Source organism: Sus scrofa, chromosome 8 (assembly GCF_000003025.6).
Source record: "Sus scrofa isolate TJ Tabasco breed Duroc chromosome 8, Sscrofa11.1, whole genome shotgun sequence".
Lineage (NCBI taxonomy): Eukaryota > Metazoa > Chordata > Mammalia > Artiodactyla > Suidae > Sus > Sus scrofa.
Window position 1 is genome coordinate 133,904,200 of NC_010450.4, and position 19,435 is coordinate 133,923,634.

Sequence of the window (19,435 nt, forward strand, 5' to 3'; positions counted from 1 at the left end):
AACTGGTAATGACTTCCTGTCATAAACTATTCATATTTTCATTCTCTTTTTCAACAGTAATATGTCCTATATCAGTTATTCCAATTTTGTGTCATTAAATCAGTTTATAAAGAGATTTTGCTATAAAAGGTAGAAAGTTGAACTAGATCAAAGTTTTTTAGACTCATTTGTCATGACCCATAGTAAAAAAGAAAGTACACTACATTGCATCCCAAGACACACAGACTTGCTTATAAATACTAAAATTCACAGAAAATACTTTTCCTTACTGTGTCAATGCCTTCTGACATTCTCTATGTTCTTCCATTCGATTCTGTTACTTCATACTTCGGAATGCTGATCACAGGAGTTCTCTTGTGACACAGCAGATTAAAGAGCCCCTGTAGTGGCTTGGGTCTCTGCTGGGGTGCTGGTTCGTTCCCCAGCCTGGGAACTTAACATACCATGGGCGCAGCCACACACACACAAATAATGCTGATTACAACCCACTAAACAGATTTCCTGACCCACAAATAGGTTGTCCTCCATAGTTTGGAAAGGTCTTGGATCCACTGAAATTAAAATTTTCAGCTTTGTAATAACTGAGATTTAAAATTACATTGCCTACAATTTATTTAATTACTTATTGGTTTTAGATCTGGATTGCTTAGCACTCTGGTTGGAGAGAAATCTGTGACTCAGAGATGGGAGGTAAGTTCATTGAAAATGTGAGCTTCCTTTGCACTTTATAGTTAGAAGGTCTAAGTCATACAGTTAAAAGCACTTTAATAATTTGTAAAAGATTTACCATAGAAGACATATTTTGGTTTTGTTATTTTTAAGGGAAACAAATGTTTTCTTGTTTTTTGAAATCTGCAAGAAACTGTCCTTCACCTCGTTTTGCATATAAATTTTATAAATGTAAACCTTGTAAAAATAATCGATTGCTTTAAAATGAATCTTTGTTTATCTTTCCCAAGAGAGGTGAAATCAGCAACTTTCAGTATTTGATGCACTTGAACACTTTGGCCGGCAGATCCTATAATGATCTCATGCAGTACCCTGTCTTCCCCTGGATCCTTGCAGATTATGACTCAGAGGTAAATGTCAAATCATTTTGTGTAAGTGGAACTGTTTTCAAAAGTAACTAAGAGATACTGCAGTCGCTCAGAGGATTTCTTTGCTTCGTAGTTTAACGTTTTCACAGACACCCCAAGATGAGCAGAGCCTTAACTTGGGCTTGTACAGTCTGTAAGCTTGACCAGCCTCTGAGACATTAAATGCATGCGGTCTGTTCGATTTTCCAAAGTGCTAGTAAATTTGTATCCGCTGGAGGATGTCCCTGTCCTCTACGCAGCAGCCACTTTCAGAAGAAACAAGCGCAGTTGCGTCACACAGAGAATTTCACGACCGTGGTACATCCCTCCTGTACTCCCAGCACTGCTCTTCTGGGCTCCCCCATTCTCTCTCTCTCTCTCTCTCTCCACCTCTCAGCAGCTCTGCACCTGCTCCTCTCCCAGCCTGGACTCTCCTCACCCACACGCATCCTCCCTCTCCTCAGCGGGTCAGTGGGTCAGCGGGTCCCTCCGGCCAGCTGTATGTCATCCTGGAGGACACACTCAGGCACACCTGCAGGGAGCCCTCTGTCTTTTGTCTCCTCCTCCTCCCTTAGCCCCACACAGGCTGTAGCTGTGTCTCTTGCCACTTTCTTTTACAGCGTATGTTGTGGTCGTGGTTTTTGTCTGACCCACTCACCTGTGAGGTCCTGGGATGCAAAGACTAACCTCTGCAGCTCTCAGGTCCCACCTCTAGAGCAATGCCTGGTACTTGATATACTCTTCAACCTTTGTTGAAATAACCAAAAAGTAGAAATGAAGTATTTTGCATGTAAATTTTCAGAGGACAAGTACTAACTTGATTTACATGAGTAAATGCGGATCAGTTTCTCCTACCCAAGACTTTTAGAATGTAAGTTGGCAAAATTGGTGGGCCACGATGCCCCATGAAAAGGACACACATTAGGTATCTCACAGGTACTTACTGCCAATTCCTACTTTTAAAATCCTTAGGAGGTAAATTTTGGCTTCTTTTTAAGTATATGAATTAGGTCAGCTAGAGATAAGCTTTTAAAATAATGTGTGTAGAGAAGAGACTTGAGATTTTACCGAGGGGGAGGGAGTGGATGGACTGGGCGTTTGGGGTTGATGGATACGGACTGTTGCATTTGGAGTGGATAAGCAGTGAGGTCCTGCTCTGTAGCACGGGGAATGATAAAATGTGATGGAACATGATGGAAGGTAATGTGAAGAAAAGAATGTATACCTGTATATGACGGGGTCACTTAGCTGTACAGCGGAAATTGACAACATTGTAAATCAACTATAATAAAAAAATTTTAATTAAAAAAATAAAGTAACATCTGGTAGACTGAAGGACTCCATCTCATTTGGAAGTCACTTGGTCTGGTATGATGTCTTTTGGAGCTGAACGGTTTTTTGAGCACTTTGGTTTATTTCACTTCCTGCTCACCTCTGAGAAGAAAATGCTCAGAAGTGAGGTTGGAATGAAAGAGGGAGCCAGGGAAGAGAACAGAAAGGAGCCTTTATCCTCTGGTTATGTGGGTGATGGAGGGTGAAGATGACTCGGAGCTTTCGTGTGCGGTCCCTGCTGTGCCCTGGCCAAGACTGGGAAGGGTTTTCCCTCCTGTTGGTCTCCAAACTTGGATCCTGAGGGTCTTCTTCTGTGAACACAGAGTTTCCAGCACAGCTGTCCTCAAATTGAGTCAGTCAACAACCTGTCACACGCCTGTGTGTAAAATACGGATAACCGGATCCCCACTGGGCGCGTGGCGGCGTTGTCTCGGCGTCCATTTCTGCCCGTGTGACTCCATCAATAGGAGCACGTTCATCAGTCGTCATCGCCTAGCCGTTGTGTCTGTGTTGGTGAGGATAGAGGGTGCATAGTCATTTGGAATTGGGTTTCATTTTGTGTTGTAGGAGGTAGATCTTACTAATCCCAAGACATTTAGAAACCTGGCAAAGCCAATGGGCGCACAGACAGATGAACGACTCGCTCAGTATAAGAAGCGATATAAAGACTGGGAAGATCCTAATGGTAAGTAGCTTCTCTTGTCCTGGGACTTCGGACCCAAATTGCAAAAGGGGGCCACCCTTTTGAGTCGGACGCCTTTGCGTCTTTCCCCACTTTGCTTGTGCATCATTATATGCGTTACATGTGCATGCATATACTTTCAGAGTAGAAAAATCAGGTTTTGTGTGTCAGTTGATGGTCATGCTTAGAAGGAGTGTTTTAAGCAGTTTGTCAGGTACTGACAGAAAACTAGCTATGTCTGGTGTCTACAGGGTAGAAGTTTCCCATCATATTATGCCTCACTCTCTCATCATGTTTAGACCAGGAACTGTGCTTTCCTTTATTGGCTCTCTTTTAATTTTATTGAGGCACTTTTTAGAACACCTTTGCATTAAAAAAAAAAAATTATGATTGACTACCTTCTATAATAAGTTTGTCTACTTATGATTTATTATGTTTAATGTTTATCACGTGTCCCCTTCAAAGAGGCAAAGCAAACCAAGGAGAAAAAAGCAAAGCCTAAGCTTAACCGTATTCTCTGCAGGAACTCTTTTTTCCCCCATGCATGTAATAAAAGTTGCTCATATTCACAGACAACAGTGTAGAGAAGTCTGTACACTGATGTAATAAAAGGTCGCTATGTGTCAATATCCTGCTTTGTTTGGCATTCATTATGAAAAGTTACCTAGTCAAGAAGCCTCAAAACATGAATTGCCCCGTGTGCTCAGTTTGGGGGAAAGGCTCAGAATTATACCAAAGTGGATGACTGCCGAATATGTACGTGAGGGATTTGGGTGTCACTGTAGAGTTTTTTATGCCGCAGATGCCAGTAGCATTTTCAAGTCTATTGATTGGTGCCAATTTTTTTGTTCGTATTTACTCTTTTCCTTTTCAATCATGCTTTAATTTTCTTGGCCAGGAGAAACTCCAGCCTACCACTACGGGACCCACTATTCGTCTGCCATGATTGTGGCTTCGTACCTGGTACGGATGGAGCCCTTCACACAGATATTCCTCAGGCTCCAGGTAAGACTCTTGCGTTTAGAAGGTTTGCGTGGTATTCAAGGCTTCTTTTCAAAGTTGTTGCTCTTTTTTTTAATAGTGTTGTCTTGTCTTACAAGAAGCCCTGTGACGTCATAGTCACCAAAGTAGTCAAAACAGAATAAAAGTGGAATTTCACTGACCCAAAATTGCTAAATAAACTAGAAGTTGTTCGCAGTAAACTAGTGTCGGGGTTCTTTAGTCAAATAAGCAAGTAGCATGTGCTTTCCAGCCGGGGACATGGAACTCAGCCTTAACTGGTGGAACTCAACAAACATTAAAAAGAAGAGTCATGCGGAGCTCGTCTGCTGCCCTCCTTACTGTAATTGCTTTTCTCCACATTGTCTTTCATGTATTAGCACGTGTAGATGGAATACCTGCTCTAGGTCAGGCGGTGCTCTGGGTGCTTAGAGGACACAGTGGATAAAGACAGAAGCCCTGCTGTGTAGAACTTGGATGTTTTGATTGAGGGAGACACACATAACCCATAAATATACCGTAAAATGCGTTAGAACGCAGTAGATGCTGCAGAAACATCTAGAGCATGGAAGGAGGACGGGCGGCACAGGCGTGCGGGGAGCACATGGCAGAGTTTTAAATAAAGTGGTCAGCGCGCAGGTCGCCTTGAAGCGGTGAGGTCTGGACAGAATCTGGAAGGAGGGGAGGGAGTTCCCCGTGCAGACGCCTGGAGGACCTGTGTTCCAGGCGGGGAGGGGCCCGGTTGATGTTTGAGGACCTGCGAGGAAGCCAGTGTGTCTGGAGCCGCGTGACTGCAGGGGAAAGTGATGCGGGATGAGGGCTGAGGGGCAGCAGGTGCCAGGGGCCTCGGCGTTTCCCACGGTGAGCACCCACACCACCGAGGGTCTGGGGAAGGGAGTGGAGACGCTGTGAGACCGGGTGAGCCAAGGACGTCCTTTTTCTGTCTGCGTTTGTTTTATCGGCCTGTAGCTTTTGGATCACCTTGCTAGTTCTCCACCTGATTCCCATTGGTGTGAGAACTCGAACGTCATGTTAACTTAGAAAATTAGTCAAATACATACATCACTTGAAATCGTTCCAACTGCAGGCGGCTACGTTAGATTCTTTTTTTTAGGACAATGGAAGAACTGCTGCTTTCCCTACAGTCTTGCCCTCTCTCTAAAAACTAATCTTTTTTTTAAATAGCTTTTTAAAAACGTTTGTATCTGGATTTCACTTTAATGCCAAACAAGATCCCCCCCCCCCTTTGTAAGGAGTGCTCTGAAAAGAGCTAATTTTCTTTGTGTGATTCTTTAAAATTTTGTGTATTCGATGTAGAGGATGGGACATTGAGTTGTCACCAAACATTTATTTAGGGTGTTCCAGCCTTTGAGCTGGAGGCTGTGAGGTGGGCGCTGTTGTCTAACAGAGAGGTGCCTTCTCCTTCTGCCCACAGGGAGGCCACTTTGACCTGGCTGACCGGATGTTTCACAGTGTCCGCGAGGCCTGGTACTCAGCATCCAAGCACAACATGGCAGACGTGAAGGAACTGATCCCAGAATTTTTTTACTTACCAGAATTCCTGTTCAATTCCAACAACTTTGATCTAGGTACGTGGCACCACGGCACTGTCTTAAGAACGTGGCCCAGAGAAGCCCAGTGGAAATAAGCCGCTCTTCTGACCGTTGTCTGCAGTACGTACTGACGACAAAAGATCTCGTTACCAGAGCAAACGTGGATCCGCTCCCCCGATGCAGTAAAGCCAGTCTGCTGACACTGGGTCGGGGTGAAGGAAAGTGCAGCGTTTACTGTAGGGCCGACCAGGGGGCTGGGCAGCTCCTGCTCAAAAGACTCCGGCTCCGCCGTGGTGGCTTTCAGAGAAGGGGGTTTAAAAACAAGCCTGTGTGAGGAGAGGGTCTGTGATCCGCTGGTGCACGGTTCTGTGACTGGCTGATGGGGAGGTACCAGGGTGGTATTTCAGGCATCTCGGCCCTCAGCCTTCTGGTTCCAGTTGGTCGGGGGTCTGGTGGTGAGAGCATGCAGTTACCTTCTTCCACCTGCTGGGGGTCTTAGTTGTCTGTAAAACAACTCAAGGATGTGTTACAGGGTGTTGTCTCTCGCCTTGAGGAGAAACTAAAGTGCCTTAATTTTCTTTCTTTTTTTTTTTTGTCTTTTGTCTTTTGTCTTTTTAGGGCTGCACCTGCGGCATACGGAGGTTCCCAGGCTAGGGGTCCAATCAGAGCTGTAGCTGCCAGCCTACACCACAGCCACAGCAATGTGGGATCCGAGCCGCGTCTGCGACCTGCACCACGGCTCACGGCAACCCTGATCCTTAACCCACTGAACGAGGCCAGGGATCCAACCTGCATCCTCATGGATGCCAGTCAGATTCTTTTCCGCTGAGCCACGAGGGGAACTCCTAAGGTCCTTAACTTTGTTTTATGGCTAAACTATTATTATTTTGCCTTATCTGACTATTTTCCTTTATTTCTGTATTTCCTCACTTCTCTGATTAAGTTTCCTCTTTGGAACTCGGGGGAGGCCTAGGAGACAAAAGCCTTTCTGCAAATAAGAGGCAAGAGACACGGGGTGTGGTTGGCAGTGGGAGAGGTTGTCCTTGGGAAGGTTTCTGCTCAGTTTCTATTTCCTTGTGGCTTCAGTGGCTGATAATTACAGCTGGGTGTGTGAGCGTAAACACAGCAAAGAAAAAGAGACTCATTGCGTCCAAATAGCTCTTTGAAACCTGGAGTCTCGGGAAATTTTAAAAATTAACACACAGGGAGTTCCCATTGTAGCTGAGTGGTTAGCAAATCTGACTAGGATCCATGAGGACGCAGGTTCAGTCCCTGGTCTTGCTCAGTGGGTTAAGGATCTGTCACTGCTGTGGTGTAAGTTGCAGATGCGACTCGGATGTGGTGTTGCTGTGGCTCTGGCGTAGGCTGTTACTGCAGCTCCGATTAGAGCCCTAGCCTGGGAACCTCCATATGCCATGTGTTGTGGCCCTAAAAAGACAAAAATAAATAAATAAGTAAATAAAATTAAAATAAGCACAAATTATATCTAATGGTCTGAATATCATCGGTTCATTGAAAATGATTGTGAGGTGAAGTTTTATTTGAAAATTAATATGGTTGAAACTATAATAGCCAAGAGGGGCATATCCAGATTTTTCACATATCGTTTAAATCTTTGGTATTGCCTGAGGCACTCTCAGCTTACATGCTAGTAAGTTTTGAAAATTAGAATTTCAGAACAACTTTAAGTAGATCCCTTTTATGCATTTTGTTGGGGTACTATTTTCTAGAAAAACAGAAGCCAATCGACATTTACAATAAAAAGAAATTTCCTCAGTACTCCTCCCTCGTAATATTGTCCAGTGGTTGCAGGAAGTAGATTTGAATCTGGCTACAGTTTCTTGGAACACAGTTTGCTGATCTGTTTCTGCATATTTATTTTACAGCATATCAAAATGCCGTTGTTTCTACTTCGGGTTATTCGTGCCAGATACTATTCTGTTTTTCATACTCTTTTCATGCCCTTGTATCACAACCGTATTTAAGAGTCAACATATAAACCATTGCTTTGCTACCTCAAAAAACTTAATAGAAAACGCAGGGAATATTCACATCCAATATATTGGATATGATGAGTGATTTTCCTTTTTTTCTTTTCTTTTTATTTTGCTTTTTTAGGGCTGTACCTGCGGCATACGGAAGTTCCTGGGGTAGGGGTCGAATTGGAGCTGCCGCTGCCGGCCACTGCCACAACAACGCAAGATCTGAGCTGCGCCTGCGACCTATACCCCAGCTCACGGCGTGAGATCCCTGACCCTCTGGTCCCCGACCCACTCAGGGATCAAACCCGCACCCTCGTGGATACTAGTCGGCTTCGTTTCCATGGCACCACAACAGGAACTTGATTTTTTTTAATATAATTTTTATTTATGTAATTGTCCATTAGCATCTCAAACCTTGTGAAATTATAGCTCCAGATCCAATGCAAAGGATAGGAATCTCTCAATAGCCCCAGCGAAAGTCCTGAAATTGAGTTTCATTACCTCTGATTGGGCCTGAAGCTTACCCTTGAGCAGCGAAGACACCCATTCTAGAACTTGGAGGGAGTGGTGATTCCTCAGAGGAAGAGAGTGATGGTGAACAGGGAAAAACAACGAATGTGTACACAGCACTTGAACCTGGATGCCCATTAATCTCTTACTATGTTCACTTACTATTCACCTTCCCAGGGACTCCGCTTTCAAAGACACAGACACAGAGAGGTGCCAAAAGACGGAACTCCTCCAGTATTCCAGAGACAGTTATCATAAGTTATGATGCAAAAACGTCCTAGCCAGACCACTTACAACCCTCACCTAATTATCCACTTTTAAATAAGTAAATAAAAGAAAGGTCTTGCATCTTTTTCATGCTCACCTTCATAACAAATCATCTCCCTCCATGAAATCACTTAAGAAGCACTGCATGTAAGAGCTAGAGTGAGAAAACTAGAAAACACGGGGTCATCTTCGTGGTCTTGGGTGCGAATGAACAGCGAGCAAAAATAACAAAAAAGGATAAATTGGATTTTATTAAACTTTAAAACATCTACCTCCGAGGTCTTGATGAAGAAAGTGGCAAGAAAACCTTAGCGACGGGAAGAACATATTTGCAAATGTTCTGTCTTGTAAGGATCTAGTATCAGAATGTAAAGAACTACAACTCAACAGTAATAAGATAAGCAACCCAAGTGACGGAGCAGAGGGCCTGCACAGACGTGTCTCCAGAGAAGCCACACGGATGACCAGTAAGCTTAGGAGAAGGTGATCTGCATCACTAGTCATCAGGGATGCAGGTCAGAGCCACTTCACAACCACTAGGGTGGCTGCAATGAAAACCCGCATAAATGGAAACTGATGAGTATGTGGGAAAAGTAGACGCTTCGCATGTTGCTGAACAGAATGGTTCAGCACTATGGGAAGCAAGTTTGATGGTGCCTCAAAAAGGTAAACCTTGAAGTGCCACATGACCAAGCAATTCCACTCCTAGAATTATCCAAAAGAACTGAAAACAGGGATTTAACAAAGACCTGTACGTGCACATTGTAGCAGCATTACTCACTGTAGCCAGATGGTAGAAAGAGCCCAGCCCCGCATCCATCAATGGATAAACAAATGGTGGAATATGCATACAATGGCATAGTATTCAACCATGAAAATGTGTAAAGTAGTGATAAATGCTACAACATGGATGAACCTCAAACACATGATACCAAGTGAAAGAAGCCAGACACCAAAGGTTCCGTGTGTGATTTCATGTACATGGAATGTCCAGACTAGGAAATTCCATAGAGACAGAACACAGATGGGTGGTTGCCAGTGGCTGGGGGATTGGCTGTCGGGGTGAGAGGAATGGGGAGCAGCTGCGTAAGGGGTTTAAGATTTCTTTTGGGGGTGATGAAAGTATTTTGGAGCTAGATAGAGGTTGTAGTTGCACAATATTGTTAATGCACAAAATGGCACTGAATTGTTCTCTTTAAAATGATAAATTTTATGTTATGTGAATTTTACATAAAAATAATGAAAACCAAACAATACTGTCTCTTCACCCAGAAAAGATAGTAAATGGTGCAAAAGAAAGGGCACGTAGGTTGTTTTCTCTGACTCTGGGTCCCCTTCAACCGCTGGTCTTATCTTTACACCCTGGGCTCTACATGCAGGGGAATTGCAGTGCAGCAGAATCAGACCAAAAGCTTTCTACAGACTGTTCCCTTTAAAATGACATTTGAAAACTGCAGGTAGTGCTGAGGAAATAAAACTATATCACAGGGTATTCAGCAAATAGGCAAAATTTTGAAAAATAGATTATATCTCAGGTAGCCTGGGGGCTATTACTAGCTTCTTAATATCAAAAAATTAGGCCTAGGAGTTCCTCTGTGGCTCAGCAGTTAACCAACCCGACTAGCATCCATGAGGACATGAGTTCAATCCCTGGCCTCGCTCAGTGGGTTAAGTATCTGGTGTTGCCATGGTGCTGTGGTGTCAGTTGCAGACGCTACTTGGATCTGGCATTGCTGTGGCTGTGGTGTAGCCTGGTGGCTTCAGCTCCGATTCGACCCCTAGCCTGGGAACCTCCATGTGCCGCAGAACACGGCCTTAAAAAGACAAAAGACAAAAAAAAAAAAAAAAAAAAAAGTCAATATAAGGAAGTCATCAAACTACATTGATGAAAACAAGATTGTTTCTAAGGGAAACGTTTTTATTGGCCCTTCACTCGGAACTGTCTTTGTGTTCTAAAATTTGGGCAATTAGGAGTTCCCATCGTGGCGCAGTGGTTAACGAATCCGACTAGGAACCATGAGGTTGCGGGTTCGGTCCCTGCCCTTGCTCAGCAGGTTAACGATCAGGCGTTGCCGTGAGCTGTGGTGTAGGTTGCAGATGCGGCTCGGATCCCGTGTTGCTGTGGCTCTGGCGTAGGCCAGTGGCTACAGCTCTGATTCGACCCCTAGCCTGGGAACCTCCATATGCCGCAGGAGCGGCCCAAGAAATAGCAAAAAGACCAAAAAATAAAATAAAAAATAAATAAATAAATAAATAAAATTTGGGCAATTATAATACTTCTTTATGAAAATTTCTAATACAGCTATTTATCTAACCAGCTGCTGTTAAGCTGATGAGTCAACATCATATGTAGAATCATTTTTTTGCAATGATTGTCTGGTGTGTACTTGGAAAACCTCTGGAAGCGAATGTTAACTTTCTGACTTTTTTTTAAGCGTCAGTCCCATGTAATGTGTTTTGTTGTCCATAGATTCCACAGTAGTTTTTTTTACTATTTTAGACATTATGTGGCTAGGACGTAAATAATCATTTCTGTGGACAAAGTACTATTTGGTTATGAATTATCACCACTTGATGTTTTTGTTTCTGCCGGAGAGCCCCATACTCTTTGCAGATGTTTTCTCTGTTAAATGATATAATAGCAAAAAGGGATCTTTTTCAGATTTTATTTTTTGTAAACGAGAATTCTTGCAGCAAATACGTGTGAGTTCTGCAGAATTCTCTCAAGAATTTCAGAATCAGGTCTGTGAGAAACCACATGTATTGCAGGTATTTCTAGAAGACTGAGGCACTTGTATTTCCTTTTAAGCCAAGAAAGCATTCAGACTGAACGTGGCCGAGGAGCTGGTTCCTCTGCCGTGTGAATGGCAGAATTTTGTCACAACGTCAACAACAAGAAATTCAGTACTAGTTCATTGCTGTTGACTCGCCAAGCTTCTAGCATTCTGGGAAAGCCTACACAAATGTTTAAGGGAAATCATCAGTGGTCTCCCAAATGAGAAGTGTCAAGAAAGAGATTGAGTGGACTTGGGTGGGGTAGCTCAGCCTTTCCTGAAGTCGCTTGAGCACGAGGGCCCCTCAGCTTGGCCAGCGGTGGGCCTCTCCCGGGAGTGCTCTCGGGAGCAGTCTTGGGAAATACCAGACTCTGAGGATGATGCTCTGGGGGCCCTTCCTGGTAGGGTGAGGAGTGGACTGAGGGATGATCTCTGAGGGCCTCTCTGGTCTTAAAATGTGATAGTTCTGGTAATGGATCCAACCCACTGTTTCTCCGACCCTTTCATGTGAAGGGACTCTTTATCTCACGCTTTCCTTTTCTTTTTCATGTATCTGGTCACACAGGCTGTAAACAGAATGGCACCAAGCTTGGAGATGTCATCCTTCCACCCTGGGCAAAAGGGGACCCACGAGAGTTCATCCGAGTGCACCGAGAGGTAACAGCAGGACGCTTTGCGGTCGAACCGAGGTGTCGTTGTCACTGACCACAGTGCAAAGAGAGGACCTTGAGCAGTGTAGCCCCGTGTGTTTAAGTCACTAATGTCATTTGTGTGATTGTTAGTTATCTTCCTTTCTGCCGACCGCTGGCCAGTTCTTTGGCCCTCTGAGGACGCGACAAAAGTCAGCCGGTGACCAGACCTGTGTTTGGACATTACAGGCTTTGGAATGTGATTATGTGAGTGCCCATCTGCATGAGTGGATTGACCTCATCTTCGGCTATAAGCAGCAAGGCCCCGCTGCCGTGGAAGCTGTCAACGTCTTCCACCATCTTTTCTACGAGGGGCAGGTGGACATCTACAACATAAATGACCCGCTGAAGGAGACGGCCACCATAGGCTTCATCAACAACTTTGGCCAGATCCCTAAACAGGTATGGGTGCTTTCTTCGTGTCATCCGTTTCATTTGTTTAAGCTCTGCAACATTTCTCCAGAAGGTCGGTGACCATGGGATCATTGAGCTCAGACTGAGTTTTTAATTACGAACCAGGAGCCTCACTCAGTAGTTTCCGTAGGTTCCTAGAGTATTCGTCCTTCCTCCCTTGTACAGGCCAGATAAAGAGAGAGTTTCTTGGTCAAAGAGGATTTTCTCCTGCAGGCTAGTAGTGCAGGACCTGCTTTCCTGTGCCTGTGCACGTCTTGGTCAGGGAAGCAGATGGGGCCTTGGGGGCCCCAGTATACACAGAGGTGGGGTTTGCCCCATGGCCAGTAGAGAACCAATGCTGACTTGAAACATTGTCATATGAAGTCGTATTTAGAATGAACCGAATGAGGAGCAAAGGAGTTCCCTTCATGGCTCAGGAGACACGAATCTGACCAGCGTCCATGAGGATGCAGGTTTGATCCCTGCCCTTGCTCAGTGGGTTTAGGATCTGACATTGCTGTGGCTGTGGTGTACGCCAGCTGCTACAGCTCCGACTCAACCCCTAGCCTGGGAACCTCCATATGCCTTAAGTGCGGCCCTTAAGAAAAAAAAGACAGATGAGCAGCAGAAAGCCTCATGGTGGTTCTGAGAAGAGATAGTGGTGCTTTGGATCTGATCATTAGTGTAGGTTTGCTAAGTGCTGTGGGTGAGAGGACATTCCACGGAAAGGCCCGGGCCCAGCCCTGCACCAGCTGCTCCAGCCACTACCTGCAACCACAAGAGGACGACCCAGAGCTTAGCCTCTCAGCACCCAGATGCTGTAGCTTGGCACCCAGATGCGTAGACCTCTCACCTTCGGCTCTCCTCTGGTCCTGCTTCAGACATCTCGCCTGGATTCCCTTTTTGTAGGTTAACCAGCTTTGAGGTTTCCAGGGTTGACCTGGGGAACACAGAGCCATGGTAAGTGTCTGTATTGGGAAAAGTCACAGTGGAAACAGCAGGACAGCCTGTAGCCGCCCCACTGCATGCCCCCTGGGCCCCAGTGCAAGAACCGCGTTCACTCTTAAAGTGCACTGCTTGTTAATAAACCCCGGTCCTTCCCAAAGAACCCTAGCTGAGTCTTTCCCTTTACGGAGGGTCACAAGTTCAGGGAGCATGTTTCATATCCTCTGGGAAACAAACGCTCTGAATGAAGAAATTAAAACGCAGGCACTGCTGTAGGAGTCTTGTCCCACTTTTGCATTTAAGAGGCTAAGAGTCTGGGCGATAGAGTTTAGATACTAACATATTTCTAGGACATTCCAGAAACTAAGAGAGTGCTTCCAGCTACACCTACCCTAGAAGCATCTAAGCTGTGCGGTCGCCATATTGGTCTGTCTCTGTGTGCCCTGCCCTGGCTCGTTCTGTCCGCAGGTCCTCAGAGAAAGTTCTTCAGTAAATGTTCATTCATGAACATGCTCTAACGTATGTGGGTCTTTTTGTATGATTTCAGAGTCTTGTCTCATTATTAACATTTATAGGAAGTGAACAGAACCCTGATCCTAAGCCCTGCCTGTAGATAAAACACAAATTGCGTGTTTAAAGGTTTGGGAGCCTAAAATATACATCTTCCTGTATACAAAGTATTTTATATATATATATATTGTTTTTCCTCCTGGAAACCCAGAATGTCAGATTCACACAGCGAGAGGGTGTGGCAGTCATCGTAAATCTCGTTTCACATGGGGTTTGCCGAATAGCTTTGTCAACGACTCGTCTCCCAATAAACGAGTCTCTGCGGTATTTGAAGCATGACCATCTTCGGTGCACGTGGTCACCGCCCAGTCTGGTAGAAACGCGGAGCGGAAATGCCGCAGACCCTTTACGAGCATCACAAAGGGAAGGAAGGGCACCCGTGTGGGCACAGTCAGCGAATTAGTAGCCCCACGACGCCAGCCGCCGGGGAGCCAGAAGCCGCCTGCGTAGAGAGAAGGGCGGCGGCCCTCGGTGGCCCCGGGCTGTGAAGCATCGGCTGCGTTCTGAGCATCATTGCGAGAGAATTGTCCCGCCGCTGTCCTTTGAGTGGATTCATTTCCCTTTGAAAAGCTGTCGTGGAATCAGTGTGGCAGAGCCTGCGGGCCACCCACGCTGTGGGATCCGAGTCCTGCCCACTGCCTGAGGCCCGAGTGCTCGTCTCCCTCCCCAGCTTCCTTACCTTTCTTTGCTCAAACGTAACATGTGATCATGTGATGCCTAGTGGTTGTCGTGACGTGTATGTGAAAGCTCAGCAGAATACCTGGCTTATAAAGGGGCATAAAAAATGTTAGCTTTCGCGATAAAACGTGTCCTCTTTCTCACACCAGCTGTTTAAAAAACCTCATCCGCCCAAGCGCGTGAGGAGTCGACTCAACGGAGACAACGCGGGCATCTCGGTCCCACCAGGATGTACGAGTGACAAGATCTTTTTTCATCATCTAGACAACTTGAGGCCTTCTCTCACACCTGTAAAAGGTGAAGTGACAGGAAACCGGCTGGCGGTTCAGGAGTCTGGGGGGTTGTTGAGTCATCCTGGTTTGGCAATAACCGATTTGCTTTTCAGCCCACACGCCGTCTGTAAGAAGTGCTGCCTCGTCAGATGCCTTTTCCTTTTCTCTTCTCTTCTTTTGGCCTGTTGGGTTTTGCGTCGGAAAGAATCCAAAAGGTTTCTTCTCTCTGCTAAGATAGTGAAAACTCTAATGTACCCAGTCTCGTAGTTCAGCTTTGTATTATGCGCATGGAAAACCTTGTGTCATCTTCACTGACACATGTTCTCCTAAATCAAAAATAGCAGGAAGGAGACTGTCTTCCCTGGGCCAACTAAAAGCCTCTTTTATCTAATGTTATATAAAATTACTTTCCCAAGTAGATTCTTTTCCCTTAGAATGAAAAAAATGTTTTGCCAAGCCTTAAAGTTGTCACATAAATTCCAAGATGGGAGCATCAAAGTCTCTGCCATTTGCCTCATTACACAGACTCTGCCCTTTGCCACCTCCGGCCACCACCCAGAGATGGTTCTGGAGCGCTGGTGTGGTTGGCAGAGCCAGGCTTCTTGGGGAATGTCAGGGTTGTCCTTCAGGAAGCCCTGGGCGGGGAGGCGCTGAGGGCTACTAGCCTGGTCAAAGGTCTGCTGGCATTCGGGGTCACAGCCCAGATCAGTGGGGCAGCCCTGGGGATCAAGAAGGCAGGCCTGAGGCTAGGAGCCAAACCCGAGAACATGTGCAGAGAAAGGAAGCCCGGAGGGAAGTGGGCAGAGCACCAGCCAGGGTCAGCATCCGCCCAGCACGTCAGCAGCAGACTCCAAAGCCAAGGCCTCTTTCTAAGGTCATTTGGTCCTAATGCAGGTGCCAAGATGCTTGATTCGCATGATGTTTGAGACCCTTTACCATCCTCGAGGAGATAACGAAGTTCATTCCCTGTCCCTGTTCTAACGGGGGCTGATTTGTCCTCTGCAGAACTCAAAGAGCCCGTGGGACAGATAGTGTGTACGGATAAAGGCATCCTTGCCGTGGAACAGAATAAGGTTCTCATCCCACCAACTTGGAACAAGACTTTTGCCTGGGGCTACGCAGACCTCAGCTGCAGGCTGGGAACCTACGAGTCAGACAAGGTTTGCCTGGTGTCTTGCTCACTCATTTCGTCTCACTCTTCTGTGGTCTGGGTGTGCTGCTGAGTGGGGAGGGAGCTTCTCAGCTCTGCTCCACAGCCCAGAGGAAGGGAGAGCTTCATGGCCTCAGGGTAGGATGCAGGAGCCGGTGGACAGGTCATGCTTTCTGCAGAAAAGCCTCTCTTGCAAAGCTGTGTACCAGGGACTGGCCGTTTCCCCCCCGACTCAGAGATTTTCCTCCAGGAGGTCCTGGCCAACCAGGGCTTCAGTATTTCTGCCAACCAGGAAACGTTCCTTTTGAGTCAGTATCTGGCCGACTTATTATTTCAGCACTTTTTTTCTTTTTTCTTTTTTTTTTTGCTTTTTAGAGCCACACCCGAGGCATGTGGAGGTTCCCAGGCTAGGGGTCAAATCAGAGCTGTAGGGGCCGGCCCACACCACAGCCCATGGCAATGCGGGGTCCTTAACCCACTGGGGTCAGGGATCGAACCTGCATCCTTATGAATGCTCGTCAGATTTGTTTCCGCTGAACCATGGCAGGAACTCCCATTTCAGCACTTAAAGGGCTGGCAGAAAACCTCCCCCTGACCCCCCCGCCCCTCAAAGAGCCACAGATCCTGTTCAAGTCCCAGAGGCGTCTCTGGGAAAGGCGGGGTGTCGTGCCCGGGGGCCCCTTGTTCGCCCTCTGACAGTCCTCTCCTGGACACGTGCGAGGGCCAGGGTGTGTAACACGGTTCTGTCCGCATTCCCACTGAACTGCAGGCTTGCGCTTTGCTTTTCCCTCCGGCTACAGCAGAAGCATCCTTTCACCCCCTGCCTCTTACACAGCATCACACAGTCTCACCATGGCTTTCCCAGACTGGGGAACCTGGAGACCCCCATTCCCAGCAGAGTCCTTTTGCCTGCGGTCTGCAACAGCAGCAGGTGTCAGGAGGCGGTGGGAGGAGCTCAGAGTAGAGCTTCCCTGGAGCTGTGGGTCGATTGAAACCAGCCCAGCACCTCCCTCGGGTATTTGCCTGCAAGGGACCTACAGAGATGCTTCTCCGCTTGCTCTGTTTCAGAAGTTCGTGGTGCTGGCTGGTTTGCATGTCTCCCATCTGTTGTGTTTTGCAGGCAGTGACCGTGTATGAGTGTTTGTCCGAGTGGGGCCAGATCCTCTGTGCCATCTGCCCCAACCCCAAGCTGGTCATCACGGGCGGAACAAGCACTGTCGTGTGTGTGTGGGAGATGGGCACCTCCAAGGAAAAGGCCAGGACGCTCACCCTCAAGCAGGTGACGGGAGGGGCAGAAGGGGGGCTCGGTCCATCTCAGCTGCCCACGCGCTCGGAAACCTAAAAACTTCCTTGATCCCAAGGTGCTTCGGACATGATGGCCAAGACCAAAAGAAAGTGTGTGTTCTTGTGCTGGAAGTGAGGCTTTAAAAAAGGAAATGAAATCAGAAGATGCTGTTTCTAACAATGATCTAAGCTGGCACTTTTTTAAAATCTGAAGCAGCCTGTCTTTGGGTGATACTGTGTGTAACATATTTAAGTAATATAAATGCTTCTCAGAAGTTATATCTAGGTATAAATTTTTGCAAACCAAGTTATACTGGCTATTGATTCATATTACTTCTTTTCCAGATGACTTTTCTTTATCTAGACCATTAAATCTTTGATTCTTTTGTCTTACTTTTTTTTTTTTAAGGGCCGCACTCGCCGCTTATGGAAGTTCCCAGGCTAGGGGTCAAATCAGAGCTGTAGGACTGACCTACGCCACAGCCACAGCAACGCCAAATCCTTAACCCACTGAGCGAGGCCAGGGATCGAACCTGCGTCCTCGTGGATACTAGTCAGGTTCCTTTCTGCTGAACCACTCAGGAACTCCCCCTTTTGTTTTTCTGCTTCTTCATTCATCGCATTCTTTTTTATGTTATTTTGCTTTTTAGGGCCGTACCCACGACATATGGAGGTTACCAGGTTAGGGGTCAAATTGGAGCTGTTGCTGCCAGCCTACCACAGCCACAGCAACTCAGGATCCAAGCCGCATCTGCAGCCTAACCACAGCTCAGGGCCAGGGAGTGAACCTGCATCCTCGTGGATGCTACTCAGATTCCTTAACCCCTGAGCCACGATGGGAACTCCTCATTTATCATATTCTGAAGAACATGACAAACTCATGAATGTATTCAGTAGAACCATCAATGACTTTATTAATAAGCATTTTCGATCCCTTGTTATGTACTGATTCTATTATAAATTTTTAATTAGAGCACAGATCCTTCCATAATTAAGCCATCATCTTTTTATATTTGATTTTTAAGTGAATTTAACTTTCTCTTTAATGGAACTTATAAACCTAGATTTTTTTTTATAATACAAAATTGAAAAGGAGTGTCACAATAATATCTTCCATTTATCAAGCACCTGCCCTGTGGGGGGCACTGTGTTAGGGTTTTAAAAAATGTAAAGCTCCAATCCCGACGATTCTACACGGTAGTCACTAGCTCTGTTTACACCTGGAAAAACGCACGCCTTAGAGAGGTTAAGAGACCTGCCCACATCACACTTGGTGATAAAGCCAGGATGCAAACTCAGTTCCGTGTGACTCCAAAGCAGTTTTAAAGCCAGACTCAAACAAACAGTGTGTTTAAAATACGTTTGGAAAGAATTCGGCCCCTGGCGCTTAGACCAGTGACTGTCTATATAGTCCAGAAACGTCACTGGTTGCTGAGCCCGAAGGGGAGCCGCTGAGAGACGTGAGCAGATCCAAGGCCCACAGTGCAGTTTGCTGATACAGACGCTCCCGCTCACCGTATTTTCACTTTAGAAAATGGGCTTTGAAGACAGCGTGCCTGTAACCCCTCGGTGAGACGTGCTTCTTACTTAGAACAGCCTCTGGGCTTTGCTAAGTGTATGTAGGAAGGATGGCTGCCAGCTCAGCGGTGACACAGTGACTACTCAGAAATCCCTAACAGGAATCTGAATCTTTTTCTTCAAAAGATTTGTTTTCTCACATTGCCCTCTCCCTGGACCCTGTTTCTCTTCACTCGCCAGCAAGAGAGAGAAGCGCTCATTCTCTTTGGAAGAAGGGGTCCCTGTCGGGCGCAGGGCATGTCCGGGTGTCTCCAGTTCAGCGACAGGTGCTCAGCAGGCACAGCAGGACCACTTTGTCCTTATGTCCTTCTTGGACCCCGGACTCCAACCATGCGCTTTGCAGAGTTTGTGCTCTTTAAAGATCCACCCAATCGCAGTTCCTTAGCGTGGACTTAGCAGAAGTGATTGGCGTAAGGGAGAAGATTCTGGGTTTACGTTCTGGACTTGGGGCGTGTCAGCAGGACATCTCCACAGAGAGATGGGGTGAAGAGACCCGAGCTGGGGTGCGGTTGCCATTCTCCTTCCTCCTAAGACAGAGGCCCGCGTTGGCAAAGAGATAACATAAAACTGGAGATGAGAGCCTCCAGATCCTCCCACCTTCCCCGGGGGATGTGGCGGGACGGGGGCAGGAAGAGTGAAGACTTGCCGGCACCGCTGCGCAGGGCACTCGCTTCCAGCTGCCACGCTGCCAGCTCCCCGGG

General features: G+C 46.5%; 1 protein-coding gene across 1 annotated transcript in view; it reads left to right on the top strand.

Annotated features, from left to right (window-relative positions):
* WDFY3 (WD repeat and FYVE domain containing 3) overlaps nucleotides 1-19,435 on the top strand; it is a 274,276-nt gene that overhangs the window by 238,615 nt on the left and 16,226 nt on the right. Inside the window, 10 exon segments of the mRNA XM_021101795.1 lie at nucleotides 636-690; nucleotides 960-1,079; nucleotides 2,976-3,093; nucleotides 3,989-4,095; nucleotides 5,525-5,678; nucleotides 11,741-11,832; nucleotides 12,054-12,266; nucleotides 14,600-14,747; nucleotides 15,728-15,882; nucleotides 16,993-17,151. Of these exon segments, the coding sequence (XP_020957454.1) occupies nucleotides 636-690; nucleotides 960-1,079; nucleotides 2,976-3,093; nucleotides 3,989-4,095; nucleotides 5,525-5,678; nucleotides 11,741-11,832; nucleotides 12,054-12,266; nucleotides 14,600-14,747; nucleotides 15,728-15,882; nucleotides 16,993-17,151 (1,321 nt within the window).